The 18,398-nt window shown below is 47.9% G+C and overlaps 1 protein-coding gene across 1 annotated transcript in view; it reads right to left on the bottom strand.

Moving 5' to 3' along the window:
* NPSR1 (neuropeptide S receptor 1) overlaps nt 1–14,570 on the bottom strand; it is a 161,002-nt gene extending 146,432 nt beyond the window's left edge. Inside the window, exon 1 of the mRNA XM_060632868.3 lies at nt 14,156–14,570. Coding sequence (XP_060488851.3) covers nt 14,156–14,311 — 156 coding nt within the window. The 5' untranslated portion in view covers nt 14,312–14,570. The remainder of the gene's footprint in view (nt 1–14,155) is intronic.
* Nucleotides 14,571–18,398: the final 3,828 nt, after the last annotated feature.

Here is an 18,398-nt window from a genome sequence, read left to right as displayed (position 1 = left end):
CCTGACTTTGGGTGGTTTTGGCCCAGAAGATCTTTTTGCCACAGTAGAAGCCTGTCCTTTCTTCTGCTGGATGGGGCATAATTTCCCATCTCTGTAAATAGCCCTTCTTGTACTGGGCCACTAAGCTTGCCTAGATAAAAAGTAGACATTATATCAAGATGATAAAGTAAGAAATGGAATCTTCTTTAAATATCTGACTCTCCATTTTTCATGGTCTAATTGAGAGAAAAGAAACAGCTCAATTCACCACCACTGTTTGAGGACTTAATGCATATTAAAACTATCCTAAAGGGCTTCAACTGCAGTGATATCTTTTAAAATATTCAAAAGCTTCTTCCATAGAGATAATAGTGGCCCCTCATCTCTCAGAAAGTAGCTTTGGAAAAGAGTGAAACAACTAGTTCCTGGGTATAGAATAGCTAATATTTATTGAACCCTTTAGGCCACTCACTCTTCTGAAAGGCTTCACAAGCATTCCATCACTTAACCTGTCACAGCAGCCCTCTGGAGGACATTTAACTGTTCGTGTCATCTATCTGACATGGAAACCATGGCACAGGTAGAAGCGAGCTGCTCAAAGTCACGCAGCTAGATAGTGCTGGCACATGTACCTGACCCCAGCAGTCTGGCTTTAAAGGCTACGCCTCAATAAAACGATGGGGAAGATTCAAGAGCCTGAGTTTACCTGGGGATGACTAAGCTACTTCTGAAATCAGGTCAACTGAGATGTAGAGAAAAGCTAGATTCAATGATAGAGGAATGAAGTTACATTTCTTGGCCACTTGAGTACATGGCTCCAAACACTCTTACCCACTATATCAACAGGATGACAGGGTGACATTTTGAAGCATAAATGGATGTGCCCCTTCCTACCCCTTTGCTGGATCCTTCCCCAGCCCAGGCTGCCAGAGAGCTGTACCCCATCTGGCCTCAGGGTATTATCTTTACCAATGTAGGCAGAGAGAAACAAGTCAAAGTCAGGCTTTCAAAAAAAAATGCCTCATGGAGGTTATCTCAAATACCTTGAAAAGAAATAGCTTTTCCCCTTGCAAGAGAATGTGTCTTTTGAGCGTTCAGAGCTGAGAGCTTGGAATAATGAATTCAGAGGAACGCAGTGCAGTCAGCCTCCCCTCCACAAAGAAAGGCTGACGGAGAAGGCCGGTAAGAGAGGACAACAGTGGTATAGAATGTGAGGAAGGGTAGACACTGATGAGAGGGTATTACATTGCCCCCTCCAAAGACCAGCACAAAACAAGGAAGACATAACACCCTCTGAGTTTGGGAGCACAGGATTAAAAGGGCGCTGAAGTCCACTTACTGTATAGGAACCAGGGAATGGCAGTCTCTGGGGGCTTTCCCAGCTATCATGAGGTAGGAGTGGTACAGATATGATTGTCGCGTGGGTAGAGGCGGCACCAGAGACGACATCACTGTGTTTCCCACCGCCTGGAGCTGGGAGGGGAGGACACAAAAACTGAGCCAGGATTGAGAGAGGGAAAGAGGGAGCTATGAACACCCGTGTGCCTAAAGGAAGTGTGACAGAGGTACCCTGCCTCAGAACGCGGTGTAGCCCCGAGGGCCCGATGGGGATCCAGGCGAGGGTCTGGACCAAGGATGTCCACTTCTGAAGGCCAGAAATGACTTTTCGTCTCCGCTGAGGCCGACTTGCCCGGATCCCTCCTCAGGGCGGACCCCCACCCTTACCCCCATCACACACATGTGAACACATCACAGAGACAGCGTCCCGAGAGCCGAGACACCTTCCCTGAGTCAGAAAATGGGAAAGCCCTTCGGGGGCGGAGAAACCGCAATTCTGAGTTCACTTGGCACTGACGAAGATCACGTCTCCTGCCATCGGATGCGTGAGCAATGCGAAGGGAAATTTAGTTGAGCAGGTGTTCCTTTCTCACAAACTAGAGTCCAGAGCTCGGGAATTTCAGGGCGTCCCCGTCCCCGAGGAGCCCGCCAGCAGCAGCTGTGTCTTTCTCAAGGACACAGAGTAAAATTGGACGAGGCAGAGCTTACCCAGTAGGGGGTGGGGAGTGTAGCGCTGGGTGTGCACAGCAGAAACAGGCAGGAAATAGCAGACCCTTAACAGTTACTTAAGTGAGCAAAACTAGTAGTCGTTTCCTCACCAACAGCCACATGTTCAACTGCACGAATGTACTGAAAATGAACGCATCGAGTGAAACCATACAGGAGGGCAAACACAAACGCATGAGGTGAAGGCCAGCCCTTTGTTGTCAACTACCGGAGATCACACGGGAAGGTCAGGGACCGAGGGCTCCTGGATTCCAGGAAGGGCATCAGTGACAACTGTCCTGGCATCCAAGACGGAAGGAGACAAACAAGTCCCCAACAGGTGGGACAGGACAAGACGAGGGTTCAGGCCAGCGGGCAAAAAGGAGCTGAAATGACAGTCACTGTCATTTGAGGTGAAAATGCTGGTACTTAGTAGGTAGGTCAAGTTCTTTTTTTTTTTTTTTTTTAATTTTTTTTTTTAACGTTTATTTATTTTTGAGAAAGAGAGAGACAGAGCATGAACGGGGGAGGGTCAGAGAGAGGGAGACACAGAATCTGAAACAGGTTCCAGGCTCCGCGCTGTCAGCACAGAGCCCGATGCGGGGCTCGAACTCATGGACCACGAGATCATGACCTGAGCCGAAGTCAGCCGCTCAACTGACTGAGTCACCCAGGCGCCCCAGGTAGGTCAAGTTCTTAGAAATGAGTTGTCAACCGAAATACAGTGAAAAGAAGCAAGTCTTCGTAAACTTTTTCAATTGAGCTCTTGCTAAAAACTCGTGTGAGATAAGGACATGAGTTGAAACAGAATTTGCTATTGTTATATTCAAAGAGGAAAGGTGTAGCAAGAATATTAACAATAAGACAGTAGACAAGAGGTTGCACTAACCAAGGGGGGGGGGCGGGACATGTCCAATCACCCTCAAGCACTTAGCGGCAACTATTTACATATAAACAATAGTTAGACTAATGGCATATCATTTGTTAACTACTTACTGAAGGAGATTCAATAAAAGATCGTCATTAGGTAACATTTAGCAATCTTGGTTGATGTTTTTTCCCTCACCTGAGATTAATAAAAATGAGTTCATCTGCATTATTTCATAATTTTGCCAATTTACTCATTCAGACCGGTTTCTCTCCCAGTTACTTTGAGTTAATTTTCTCATCATTAAGAGATACTGGAAGCATTGCTAGCACCTTCAAGGGCAAAATGAAGAGTTCCATCTTTGCCTTCCACTTGGACAGGTTTATATTCACCTCCTCCGTTCACTTTCTGATTAGCCAGGTCCCATCCTCCTAGGGAATTTCTGGTAGAGTTTAATGCTATCACTGGGAGCTGAAGAGGTGAAGCGGATGGGACCCTGAAATTGGAAACTGAAAGGGCGGGCCTACGCCAGCCGACTCCATCTTGTTCTGTGTCCTCCACCTTGAGTGACTATGTCCCCAACATGACCCCTTTTCCGGGAAAATCGCAGAAACCTCAGACCGCGCCTCCTCCCCTTGAGTAACCTCCCGCTCACCTGTTCAAACTTCCCGATCAAAACACGCCCAGCGACCTGCGTAACAGGACTCCAACCCTTCCCCAGCCAATCGGCCGAGGCCACAACCCTTCCCCAGCCAATCGGCTGAGGCCACAGCCATTACCTAACCAACTGCCCCTAGACCCCTATAAAACCTTTGTGCTTTTGAAACTCGCTCTCTCTCCCTGGTATCTCACCGCTGCGTCGGTGCAGGTAGGGGATTGAGCTCGAGCTAGCTCAAATAAAGGCTCTTTTGCTTTTGCATCGGACTCGGCTCCCTAGTGGTCTTTGGGGATCACGAATTCTGGGCATAACATTTGGGGGCTCGGCCCGGGATCCCCAAGACCCCCGAGGGACCCCCGACCCGGAGAGGCTGACTGGTCACGGTTAGTGTCTATCTGTTTGTTCTGTCTTTTCTGTGTGAGCTCATTTCTGGAATTCTGGTAGTGCCCGACGAGGTCTAAGTGGACGCACAGGAGGACCACGGGCCGGGAGTTTCGGAAGACGTTCCGATTCTCCCTTCTGGAGGGACGTGGAATCCCCTCAAAGGTCTGAGACGAGGCGGGTCGCTCCCGCTGGTCGGCATGAGGCCGTCGTCTTTGGAGGGACGTGGAATCCCCTCATCGGTTTTGGAGGGACGTGGAATCCCCTCAAATGTCTAAGCTAGCTTTCAGTTTTGCTTCCATGGAGTTGGAAGACTTTCTAGGGGCCCTCTGTTTGTCTGTTTTTGTGTTTCTCTGTTTTGTTCTGTGGACTTACTGGACGGACGTTATGGGACAGACTCAGACTACTCCTCTAAGTATTATGATTGATCACTTTAAGGATGTGAGGGGAAGAGCTAACAACCTCAGTGTGGAAGTCCGAAAGGGTCGGTGGCAGTTTTTTTGTTCTAGTGAGTGGCCAACTTTCAATGTCGGATGGCCACCAGAGGGGACCTTCGACCTCCCTACCATCCACCAAGTCAGGAGTATCATCTCTCGGCCTAAGACGGGCCATCTTGATCAGCTCCCTTACATTATCACTTGGCAGGACCTTGTAGAAGACCCACCCTCTTGGCTTAAGCCCTTCCTAGCCCCGCTCCCTCCGGAGCCAAAACCCATTCTTGCTTTGCAGGGGACAAAGAAGAAGAAAAGTCTTATCCAGCCTTCAGCACCCCTCTACCCTGTCTTACAGGGGGGTACTGAAGAAGAATTAATTTCCCCCCCCCCCCGTATAACCCCTCTAGGATGCTGGAAGAACACCATCCTCCCCCTTCGGGGGAGGCAGACGCTGTTCCGAGAGCGGGAGGCGGAAACGCTCCAGTGGGAAGCCCGCCCTTTACCAAAGGGCTCAGAGGGAGCAATCCGCCTCTGCCGCCGACTCCACTATTCTGCCCCTGCGAGCCACCGGACCCCCAGACGCGGAGGGGAGTCAGCCCCATCACTATTGGCCTTTCGCCACTAGTGACCTCTACAATTGGAAAGCTCAGAATCCTAAATTTTCTGAGAAACCGGCAGGGCTTATTGATTTATTAGACTCTGTTCTTTTTACCCATCAGCCCACGTGGGACGATTGCCAGCAGCTTTTGCAGGTCCTGTTCACGACTGAAGAAAGAGAAAGAATCCTCAATGAGGCCTGAAAACTAGTTCCGGGCGCAGACGGGAATCCCGCCACCAACCAGGCTCAGATAGATGCCTCCTTCCCCTTAACTCGGCCCCAGTGGGATTTCAACACGGCAGAAGGTAAGGAGAGGCTCCGGGTCTACGGCCAGACTCTAATGGGAGGTCTCCGAATGGCTGCTAGAAAGCCAACCAATTTGGCCAAGGTAGGAAATGTACAACAGGGAAAAGATGAATCTCTGGCTGCCTTTTTAGAACGGATCATGGAGGCATTCCGTACCTATACCCCCATGGATCCAGAGGCCCTGGAAAGCAAGGCAGCTGTTATCATGGCCTTTGTAAACCAATCGGCCATAGACATTAGGAGAAAATTACAGAAAATAGATAGACTAGGAGAAAAAAGTCTGCAGGACTTACTGGTGGTAGCCAAAAAGGTATATAATAACCGGGAGCCTCCTGAGGACAAGCAGGCTCGAGCCATGGCGGCTGCCAGCAGTAAGCAGACTCGAGACCTGGCCAGAATACTACTAGCTACCACTGCTGACTCCCCTGAGGAACGAGACCGCCATCTCCAGCAGCTGGCAGACGATGCAAGAAAAGGTAAAGGAACCGCCAAGGGGGGAAAGCAGAGGCTGCAGAAGGATCAGTGCGCATACCGCAAGGAGATAGGGCATTGGGCCCGAGATTGTCCAAAAAGGGCCAGCGGGAAGGGAAGCAAGACTGATCGAATAAAAGTCCTAGAGCTAGATGAACTAAGTGATTAGGGGAGTCGGGGTTCGGACCCTCTCCCCGAACCCAGGGTAACTCTTAAAGTGGAGGGGACCCCTGTTGACTTCCTTGTCGACACCGGAGCACAACATTCGGTCCTCCACACCCCACAAGGAAAACTAGCCAGCGAGAAGTCCTGGGTACAAGGGGCAACTTGTATGAGCCAGTATTCATGGACTACCCAAAGAACAGTAGATTTGGGAACGGGCCGGGTATCCCACTCCTTTATGGTAATACCAGAATGCCCCTACCCCCTGTTAGGACGGGACTTATTGACCAAGATTGGAGCTCAGATAACTTTCAGACAAGGGGCCTCAGGTCACCAATGGCAAGGGCCACCCCATCCAGGTACTGACCATGAAACTGGAGGATGAATACCTCCTCCACCAGGAGGCGCTCCCGAGAGAGGATAATATAGACAGATGGCTACAAGAATTCCCCTCGGTTTGGGCAGAGACGGGGGGAATGGGACTAGCCGCTCACAGGACCCCAGTCCTGGTAGAGCTCAAGCCAGGAGAGAGTCCGGTAAGGATCAAACAATACCCCATGTCTCAGGAGGCCCGGAAGGGGATCCAGCCACACATCCGGAGACTACGAAGCCTAGGGGTACTAGTTCCTTGCCAGTCTGCCTGGAACACCCCCCTACTGCCGGTCAAAAAGCCTCACACAAATGACTACCGACTGGTACAAGACCTCCGGGAAGTAAATAAGAGGGTCGCGGACATACACCCAACTGTTCCCAACCCATATACTCTCTTGAGCTCCTTGGCGCCCTCCAGGGTCTGGTATACTGTACTAGATTTAAAGGAAGCCTTCTTCAGTCTGCCGCTGGCACCCTAGAGCCAACCCCTGTTCGCCTTCGAGTGGCATGATCCGGAGGAGGGCTACAGTGGGCAACTCACCTGGACACGGCTACCTCAGGGATTCAAAAATTCACCCACCATCTTCGACGAGGCACTACACGAGGACCTGGGTGAGTACAGAAGGGAGCACCCTGGCCTCACCCTTCTACAGTACGTAGATGACATCCTGATTGCTGCCGACAGGGCCAAAGACTGTGAGCAAGGGACCCAGGACCTGCTGGCTACCCTGGGGGCCTTAGGGTACCGGGCATCCGCGAAGAAGGCTCAGATATGCAGGGAGAGGGTAAGTTACCTGGTATATATCCTGGAGGGCGGACAGCAGTGGTTATCAGATGCCAGAAAAGAAACTGTCCTAAAGATCCCTACTCCCACCTCCCGAAGAGAAGTGAGGGAATTCCTAGGATCAGCCGGCTACTGCCGCCTCTGGGTTCCAGGTTTTGCTGAGATTGCTAGGCCCCTGTATGAAGCTACCAAAGAGGGGAAAACATTTAAATGGACTGAAAAAGAAGAAATTGCCTTTAATCAGTTAAAAAAAGGCCCTCCTAAGTGCCCCAGCCCTGGGCCTACCAGACATTACGAAACCCTTCCACCTCTTTGTAGACGAACATAAGGGAATAGCAAAAGGGGTTCTAACTCAAGCCTTAGGCCCCTGGAACCGCCCAGTGGCTTACCTGTCTAAGAAACTAGACCCAGTGGCTGCCGGCTGGCCACCATGCCTAAGAATTATTGCGGCGACAGCACTCCTAGTCAAGGATTCAGACAAGCTGACCCTAGGACAGGAGATCTGGATCACGACCCCACACGCCATTGAAGGGGTCCTGAAACAGCCTCCGGATAGATGGATGAGCAACACATGTGTGACTCATTACCAGAGCCTCCTACTCAACCCTCCACGAGTGCGGTTCCACCCCAGTGCAGCCCTCAATCCTGCAACCCTGCTGCCCGACCCTGACCTAGGTGCTCCACTACATGACTGTGCGGGAATCCTGGAACAAGTACATGGATTCCGGATGGACCTGACCGACCGGCCCCTCCCCGATGCCGAGGCTACTTGGTTCATTGATGGCAGCAGCTTTGTGCGAGACGGACACAGGTATGCGGGTGCAGCGGTGGTCACCGAAACGGACACCTATGGGCGGAGGCTCTACCCTCCGGAACGTCAGCTCAGAGAGCAGAGCTCATAGCCCTCACCAAGGCGCTGATGCTGGGAGCTGGAAAACGGCTTAACATCTACACAGACAGCCGTTATGCATTTGCCACAGCTCATATTCATGGGGCAATTTATCAGGAGAGGGGGTTACTGACGGCAGAAGGACAGACCATAAAAAATAAGCAGGAGATACTTAACCTGCTTACGGCCTTATGGCTTCCTGCCAAGCTAGCCATTATCCACTGCCAAGGGCACCAAAAACCTGATAACCCAGTAGCTAGAGGTAATCGAAAGGCTGACCAGGCAGCCAAGGCAGTAGCCCTTACTCCAGTCCCCACCATGACCATACAACTACCGGACCCGGGAGACCCAGTTTTACCAGACCAGCCCAAATACTCCCAGGAGGAGTTACAGCAGATCAAGAAACTCCCCATGGCCCAGGAGATAAAGGGATGGTGGTATACACCTAACAAGGAGCTCATGCTGCCAGACCAGCTCGGATTCTCAATATTAGAGCACATGCATCGGTCTACTCACATGGGGGCCCGAAAATTAAAAGATTTTTTTTTTTTTTTTTTTTTTTTTTACGTTTTTTTTATTTATTTTTTGGGGACAGAGAGAGACAGAGCATGAACGGGGGAGGGGCAGAGAGAGAGGGAGACACAGAATCGGAAACAGGCTCCAGGCTCCGAGCCATCAGCCCGGAGCCTGACGCGGGGCTCGAACTCACGGACCGCGAGATCGTGACCTGGCTGAAGTCGGACGCTTAACCGACTGCGCCACCCAGGCGCCCCAACCGAAAATTAAAAGATTTAATCCGACATGCCGGAATCAAGATTCACCAACAGGACACCAAAATAGAGCAAGTTGTACCTGCCTGCAAGACCTGCCAACTCACCAACGCGAGAGCCACATCAAATAAAAAAGGAACCAGGCTCAGAGGCACCAGACTGGGAGCCCAATGGGAAGTCAACTTCACTGAAGTCAAACCAGGAAAGTATGGTTATAAATATCTTTTAGTATTTACAGACACCTTCTCTGGCTGGGTGGAGGCATACCCAACCAAGCATGAAACGGCTCAGACGGTGGCTAAGAAGCTACTAGAAGACATCTTACCCCCAGGTATGGTTTTCCTGCCATGGTAGGATCAGACAATGGACCAGCTTTTATCTCACAGGTAACCCAGGTAGTAGCCAAGGTGGTGGGGGCAAACTGGAAATTACATTGTGCTTATAGGCCCCAGAGCTCAGGACAGGTAGAAAGAATGAATAGAACCCTAAAAGAGACCCTTACCAAATTAACCATGGAGACTGGCGGGGACTGGGTGACTCTCCTACCGTACGCTCTTTACCGGGTTAGAAACACTCCTTACACTCTGGGTTTTACTCCCTACGAGATCATGTTTGGCAGGCCACCCCCTGTTATTCCCAGCCTTCGAGCTGAACTTATTGCTGAGTTTAAAGATCAAGAACTTTTTCTTTCCTTGAGAGGGCTCCAGAGGGCGCACGAGGACATTTGGCCGCGCCTCCGTGCCATCTATGAGGCTGGCCCGACCCCGACACCTCATCAGTACAGGCCAGGAGACTGGGTCTACGTCAAGAGGCACCACCGAGAGACCCTCGAGCCGCGCCGGAAGGGACCCTACATCGTGGTGCTGGCAACCCCCACCGCTCTCAAAGTAGATGGCATCGCGACCTGGGTCCATCACACCCACGTTCGGCCAGCGGACCCCTCCTCGATCCGGAAGGACTTCGTCACGCGATGGGCCATCAGTCGGGACCAACACAACCCGCTCAAGCTCAAGCTACAGCGCATTTGACCCACCTAATATTGGTAACTCTGTTAACTCTGCTTGTCATTGCTCATGCTGCCGGGAGTTCCCATGCCCCCCAAAACATGACCTGGCAGATCATAGACACCAGCTCAGGGACAATACTTAATCAGACCTCCCAGAGCCATCCCAGGGACACTTGCTTCCCAGAACTTTGTGTAAACCTCCAAACTCTGTTCTCCTTGTCACCATAAATGCAGCAGGTCCCATGATTGGGTCCCTAAGCTACATGAGAAGGGGGGAATGAAAGGGCGGGCCTACGCCAGCCGACTCCATCTTGTTCTGTGTCCTCCACCTTGAGTGACTATGTCCCCGACATGACCCCTTTTCCGGGAAAATCGCAGAAACCTCAGACCGCGCCTCCTCCCCTTGAGTAACCTACCGCTCACCAGTTCAAACTTCCCGATCAAAACACGCCCAGTGACCTGTGTAACAGGACTCCGACCCTTCCCCAGCCAATCGGCCGAGGCCACAACCCTTCCCCAGCCAATCGGCTGAGGCCACAGCCATTACCTAACCAACTGCCCCTAGACCCCTATAAAACCTTTGTGCTTTTGAAACTCGCTCTCTCTCCCTGGTATCTCACCGCTGCATCGGTGCAGGTAGGGGATTGAGCTCGAGCTAGCTCAAATAAAGGCTCTTTTGCTTTTGCATCGGATTCGGCTCCCTAGTGGTCTTTGGGGATCACGAATTCTGGGCATAACAGAAACTATGAAAGAAACCGGGGCTTGAGCTGGGAACCTTGAACCCAGGACCACATAGGATTGGTAACATGAAGCCAATGATAGAGGAAGGGGGTGGCGAACTCACCTCTAACCTTCTTGCCTATATCCAAGGACATGGTTACACAGCAGAGTAGGCTAGAGCAGTGGGGAGTGGTGGTAAGACTTTGGGGGTGGAAATGGGAAGAAGGGAAAAGGTCTAAGCCTGTGGAAGGAAAAGCTAACCATACCTACCCAGGGATGTCTTTTCTCCTGCCAAGAGAGCTTTGGAGTTCAGAGGAGAACCTGAAGGCTAAGCAGGAAACTAAGTCAGAAGCCCAGGTGTGTGGACTAAACAGGACTGCTGAGACTAGTAAGGCTGCAACACGGTAAGTACAGTTTCTCGGGCCTAGATCAGTAGTAGGTTCTAGTCTATGGCACCACAACGAATTCCATACCCCATCCACTGGCATCCATAACTTACCTTGGTCATGTTGGCTTAGAAATGAGACAAGGATGATTCGAATGTTCCTGCAGAGAAGGACTTTGGCCAGTACAGAGCGTAGAGACGAGGCAAGGCAGGGGCTGCCATGTGCAGTCATGGTTGATAAGATACCCACTCCCCCAACTCTGTTACGGAGCAAGCAAGCTTTCTATTAGCCAATCTGACAAAATGTGGGCAGTTGACAGAAACAGAATACCACACTTCATTTGTGTAGTAAACATTTATTGAGTATGTCTAGCCTGGTGCTGGTTTCTGGGGAATAGGAAACAGAAATCAAGCATTCCTTTCCCTCAAGGAGCTTAATGACTATTAGATATCTCCTAGGCACGTACTGAAGTAGCAGCTGAAGACAGATTAAGTGGCAAGAAGACAGTTACACTCCTTGGCACGACTGGAACTCAGAGGAGAGATGGGTCAAGGGGGGCTTCGAGGAGGAAGCAATTCAAGAGGAGACTTAAGAGCGGGTAGAATTTATATAAACACAGATGAAGGTGGAAGGCAAGTCCAGGTGGAAAAGAGACACCATAGTGTGTGAGAATTAAAGGAGATACTTCACAGAAGTCCTTTAGAAAGATTCCTGGCACCAAGAAAGCCCACAGCAAATGAAATGCAAGGCTATTCCTGTTACTGTTGGTTCTATTACTTTTACTGCTGATACCATTTGTTTTATTTTTATATTATTTACTGCTTTCGGTAGAGAACGGGGATTAAAAATACACGTTTGAGAGACAGTAAAGAGGAGCGGTTCTGGCTTTCTTCTTGAGAAGTCTGTGAAATCAAAGGACCAATGAATAAGGGTTTGCATCACCATTGTTCCTGTATCGCCAATGTAACAGAACTGCCCTGTTCAGAGAGGACCCTGGGGAAAGGTTACCCTGAAACATTTAAGCTAGGTTCCCACAAACACCAGCACCTGCCTTGTAACTACAAATCACTGTGTTTTAGTCAATGATTGCATGGGTCAAAAGTGAAACGTTCTAAGCTCCCAGACAAACAATTCTTCTCTTTTATCCTCTTTTCCTTGTACACTGGTCCAGGTGTTTGAGGGCAAACATGAAAAGGAAGGAGATTTAAAAGAAAAAAGTGATAGGATTCTCCTTAGTGCCCAGAGATGGTGTTGCTAGGACAGAGTATAAACACTAGTAGAGAACCAGCGGGGGGGGGGGGGGGGGGGGGGTGAGGGGGGGGTGGTTTGTCTGAATATTCAAAATATCCCCTTAGGAGCTATATTCAAAAAATGGCCAATGAGATTTCAGTGGAGACTGAGTATTGCCTTATTGCTGATTATTATCCCTGTTGCAATGGCCATTCTCTCTTCATTCTGTTTACTGTCATGTTTTATAAATATCAGAGAGGCTTCAGAAGCAGTGTCACTGAGAAGGAGCTGTGTCTGTCTCCTGGGTGCACAGAGCCTGCTTCCCCAAGACAGAATCTCTGGGTCTGCAAGCTGATTTCATAAAGGGGATTATTCAGTCAAAGGTAAATGACAACAAACTCCAATTTCAGTTTCTATTTTCTGTCTTGGAGCTGGGCAGCTGGGCAGGGTGTGTGCATGCATTAGGAGGTGGTTCTGAGGGGCTGGACCCATGGAGCCAGCCTAAGTGACTTGTTCAGGCTCTGCTTTGTTATTTTGTCTCTTGGTTTTTGAGGAGCAGGAGGCTGCCTTCCGAGATTGCTCCCTGTTGAAAGTTTTATTTTGAGGGGCGCCTGGGTGGCTCAGTCGGTTAAGCGGCCGACTTCGGCTCAGGTCATGATCTCACGGTTTGTGAGTTCGAGCCCCGCGTTGGGCTCTGTGCTGACAGCTCAGAGCCTGGAGCCTGTTTCGGATTCTGTGTCTCCCTCTCTCTGACCCTCCCCGGTTCATGCTCTGTCTCTCTCTGTCTCAAAAATAAATAAACGTTAAAACAAAATTTAAAAAAAAAAAAAAGAAAGTTTTATTTTGAGTGTTTGCAAAGAAGCAAAGCTCCGGTAGAGAGGTGGATGTTACAGTAATTCTATTTTGTGGGGTAAAAACTAAATCATTTCGGGGCGCCTGGGTGGCTCAGTTGGTTGAGCGTCCGACTTCAGCTCAGGTCACGATCTTGCGGTCCGTGAGTTCGAGCCCCGCGTCAGGCTCTGGGCTGATGGCCCAGAGCCTGGAGCCTGCTTCCGATTCTGTGTCTCCCTCTCTCTCTGCCCCTCCCCCATTCATGCTCTGTCTCTCTCTGTCTCAAAAATAAATAAATGTTAAAAAAAAAAAAAACTAAATCATTTCAAGAACACCCAGAGGACTAAAAAAAAAACTGCTAGAATGTTTTTGTTTTTTTTTTTTTTGAAGTATTTTCCTTTTTGGTATAAAAAACCAGTTGGAGACCTGGGAATTACTGCCACCACTTAATGCACATTCAGGCAGCGTGTGAAATACCCTGACAGGCCTGCCTTCTGATACAAGAAGCAGAGAACTGTCGTTTTCCAGATGCCTGATTTCTGACCAATCTTGTTGCAAAAGAGGGAACAGGATTAGGTTAATGAGGATCATTTCCTCAGTATGGCCCTTGGATGCTTTGAAGGTGAAATTCACCAAAGTCGGATTCCTCCTTTGTTCTAGGAGGCAACTTGTTGCAAAGGATGGCACCACAAACTACAATCAAAGAATCTATTTCTCACTGATGTTCAAAGCATAGGTTCAATAAGAGTATGGACCTTCCCTCCTTACTGCTTACGTCTTCGTTTGCACCAGGCACTGTCCTGGGGGATGTGGGCTTTCCACACCTCTGATGTTCCTAGCAGAAAACTCACGGCAATAACCCCTACAAGAAACAGGCAACATTTCAAGCACTACTATAGAATTAATTAAAAGTGCTTTTATCTAAGGGGGGGGGGAGTAAAATCATCCACTTTGCAGACTCTTAGGCATGAAGTTAACATAAATGTTACTCAAGATTCACATGTTTTCAGCAGCAGCAGCAGCAGAACAAAAGACCAGTATTCAGAAAAAAACTACACTATAGGTCCTTAGACAATATGAAAAACTCTTTGCCTTAGCTCATTGGTTGTTGTTGTTGTGTTTTTTTTTTTTTTTTTCCTTTTACTCTTTTCGGTAGGGAAAACAAACTATACCCATTCACAGTATTGGCAATGATAGTTTAATTGGGTCTCTTAAATTCTACTTGTCTCATTTAAAATCCGTTCAGACTGGAAAGCAGGAAACTTACCTTAAAGGAGTAGTAGAAGGAGCCCCATTCCTCCCCTTCCACCACTTCAGTGAAAGTCATCGTTTCGGTGCAGAGGGCTGGGGAAGCATCCGGGGTCTGCATGGTCCCGCTGGAGCCCTTGGAGTCGGGGCTGCCCTCCGTGAGGTTGGCTGGCATGTTTCGGGTGGAGTTGAGCCTGGCTGTCCTGGCTCCTGCAGCCCAGGAAGAGTCCAGCTCCCCTCTGAGAGCTGGCCAGCAGCTGCAGTTCTGCACCTGCTCTGGCTCCTAAGGCTTCTGGCTGGAGCTCGGCTGAGCAGAGGCACGGAGCCCTCCCAGAGCCCACCTCCCTGAAGAGCTCTGCCTGACACCAGGGAGGATCCTTGTGCTGCTCTCTCCTCAGCAGTTATGATCCAGTAGCCAACACAGCCTCTTCACCCCCAAGTCCCGCCCGCCCATGGCGGGGCCTCGACCCAGGGCAGGTCTGAGACACCCCCACCCCCCACCCCGAGCGATCCACGTGGCTCCTGAGACAGGTCTCCCTGCCGGGCTATGCTTTCCTTAACTTCCAGAATGGACTCCCACTTCTGCTCCAGCTTCAACAGTACAGGAACTTGGACTCAACAGCAGACTGATTAATTCAGATCGTGTTGGATCTTCTGATAATCAAATCATAATTATGCATCTGCCTCAGCTGCGCTTGCCTTCTGACTTACAATACTCTCCTAACCATTTACTTAGTAGCCTGCACATTATTTCAATGAACTTGGGGGAAATAGCACATTTGTATTTATTCTAGATTTTCGCAGGGCACTTCTCAGAAAAGCCTGGGGTCTGTGTTTGTCAATAAGCTATGACTCTTGGTGATGTACCTGGAAACGGTGCCTGGTAAATCCTCTGATCACCTTGTTCTTTCATTGGATATCCAAGCAACTCTGTGAGATAGGCAGGGGACGCTTCTGTATGTTCTCATTGTACCCGAGAGGAGATTTACCCAGGGGTGAAATGACTTGCCCAAGATCCCACAACTGGTGATGGAAATGAGATAATAACTCATCTCTTCAGAAATTCCTAGACATTTGGTCCCTTTACCGGAACGTACGCTGATTTGCATCAAATATCAAATGGCTATTGAGGCACGAAGTTAACATAAGGAAGGGTAACAAGCCAGGTGTAAAACAACAAAAGCTGCTTGTATTGAAACCAACCATAACTGCCTGATTACTTTCACGGAAAATGCTCCAAATACAGGTGGCCGTTGGTTATGGACACCAGTATTAAAAGAAGCAGGTTTAGTGATGATCATAAAAAACTGTAGCCCCCATGAAATTGACTGGGAAAACTTTAGCATAATCTCTCCAGACCAAGAAGAATATAGAGAGTTATAGATGAGAAGATATTAAGTCTATACTGAAGAGATAGCAATTGGCACCGGCCTGATCCCCTGAGCTCAGGACTGACCTCCTGAACTCAGGACTGACTTTCTGAACTGTCTGTCAACCTTACCTTTTAGAATCTAATGACCTGCTGGAACAGAAAAAGAAACATTTGAGGAAGATGGCTGCAGGAAGACTCAAAAAGTGCCAGACGGTGTCACAGCCTCATTACAATCTTAAAATCCCCCTTGGAATATTTATTCTAAACCCTAATAAAAGGAGCCCCTTTCCCTTGTTCAGAGAGACCCGACTTTGGGAATCATTCTCGGTGATCTATAGTCCACCAAGGAGCGGATCCACTTTGGTCCAGTAACAAGGGACAGCAAATAGGGAGCTGTCTAGAAAAGTGGATAAGCCATGGGTTCCCAGGGGAAAGAGTCAAAACAGAACAACAACTGGGGCACCTGGGTGGCTCGGTAGGTTGGGCATCCTACTTTAGCTCAGGTCAGGATCTCACGGTTTGTGGGTTTGAGCCCCACATCGGGATCTCTGCTGAGCACGCTTCAGATCCTCTGTCAGCCTCTCTCTCAGGCCCTGCCCCATTCATGCTCTGTCTCTGTCTCTCTCTCTGACTCAAAATAAATAAATAAACTTCAGAAAAGTTCATTAAAAAAAAATACACAGGACAATAACCAACAGCAAAATGAGTAAAGAAAATTCTGACTGGCAAATAAACATGAAAAGATGCCCAGCCGTATTAAAAATTAAGGAAAAGCAACTTAAAACACAAAATTTTTACCTGTTGGCATAGGGAAAACTAGGGTTTGACTACCCCAAGTATTGACAAGGATGAGAAGAAATGGGTATACCTTCTCACTTCTGTGAGAGGTAGCTGACATGGTCACTTTGAAGAGCAATTGGGCAGTATCCAGTGAAGTTGAAATTACAGAACCTATAATGCATCATTCCATTTCTTACTGCTAGTAATTTTCCATCTCTATCAGGGTTACTTATGTGTATTTAATTTGGGGAATTTCGTTGCACTGCACACATAAAATGTATGCACTTTTCTATAGATATGTTTTACTTCAATAAAAATTTGTAAAACAAAATCTGTGAGAAACTTCTGGGAAAGGGAAGAAGCTGGTTAGTCATAATGTGGTGAGGGTGAAGAGAGAGAAAATACTAGATGCCAAAATGGACAGGGAATAAGTGGAAAGAGAACTTTCTGGTTGTGTTGTTTTCTCTCCACTCATGGTCCAGATGGATCATTTTTTTTTATTTTGATCTGTGGTTACCCAAGAGAAATATTTATGTGTGTGTACAAGTAGATGTTCAAAAAGATGCCTTTGCAATATTGTTTAGAAACAAATTAGAAGCAACCTAAAATTCACAATGACAAAATCAGTGAGACGCTTCAAACTGGAAACTATCCACATGCTCATTGATAGTAAACTGGATAAATAAATTTCCATGTAGTCACATAATGAAATATTATACATCAGTGAGAATGAATAATTTGTAGCAAATACAACACATTATAGATGAAACTCACAAACACTATTAAACAAAATAATACATTTTTCATTTATATTATGACTGTAAATACATGTGTGTGTATGTGTGTATTCCATTACATACATGTGGGTGTGTCTATATGTGTATACATATACATATACATACACACGTATGTAATGGAATAGTATACACAGTTGAAAGAAATCGTCGTAGACAAGATGACAGGCTAATATGGTATGATGACTAGCCTTATGTATCAACTTCACTGGGAAGTGAGGTGCCCAGATATTTGGCCAAATATTATTCTCAGTATGTCTGTGAAGATGTTCCTGGATGAGATTAACTTTTGTTCCATTTTTTTTTTTTTGTTATTTTCTTCCAAATTTTTATTTAAATTCTAGTTAGTTAACATATAATATAATATTGGTTTTGGGAGTAGAAATTTAGTGATTCATCACTTACACATATCACCCAGTGCTCATCGTAACAAGTGCCCTCCTTAATACCCATCATCCATTTAGCCCATCCCCCAACCACATCCCTTCAACAAACCTCAGTTTGTTCTCTATCATTAAGAGTCCCTTATTTCATCAAAACAGCATGGTATTGGCACAAAAACAGACACATAAACCAATGGAATAGAATAGAGACTCCAGAACTAGACCCACAAACATATGGCCAACTAATCTTTGACAAAGCAGGAAAGAATATCCAATGGAAAAAAGACAGTCTCTTTAACAAATGGTGCTGGGAGAACTGGACAGCAACATGCAGAAGAATGAAACTAGACCACTTTCTTACACCATTCACAAAAATAAACTCAAAATGGATAAAGGACCCGAATGTGAGACAGGAAACCATCAAAACCCTAGAGGAGAAAGCAGGAAAAGACTTCTGTGACCTCAGCCGCAGCAATTTCTTACTTGACACATCCCCAAAGGCAAGGGAATTAAAAGCAAAAATGAACTATTGGGCCCTCATGACGATAAAAAGCTTCTGCACAGCAAAGGAAACAATCAACAAAACTAAAAGGCAACCGACGGAATGGGAGAAGATATTTGCCAATGACATATCAGACAAAGAGCTAGTATCCAAAATCTATAAAGAGCTCACCAAACTCCACACCCGAAAAACAAGTAATCTAGTGAAGAAATGGGCAGAAAACATGAATAGACCCTTCTCTAAAGAAGACATCCAGATGGCCAACCGACACATGAAAAGATGCTCAACGTCGCTCCTCATCAGGGAAATACAAATCAAAACCACACTGAGATATCACCTCATGCCAGTCAGAGTGGCTAAAATGAACAAATTAGGAGACTATAGATGCTGGAGAGGATGTGGAGAAACAGGAACCCTCTTGCACTGTCGGT

The sequence above is a fragment of the Panthera onca genome, chromosome A2 (genome assembly GCF_046562875.1).
Source record: "Panthera onca isolate mPanOnc1 chromosome A2, mPanOnc1 haplotype 2, whole genome shotgun sequence".
NCBI classification, from domain to species: domain Eukaryota; kingdom Metazoa; phylum Chordata; class Mammalia; order Carnivora; family Felidae; genus Panthera; species Panthera onca.
This window is presented reverse-complemented; position numbering and strand designations above follow the sequence as displayed.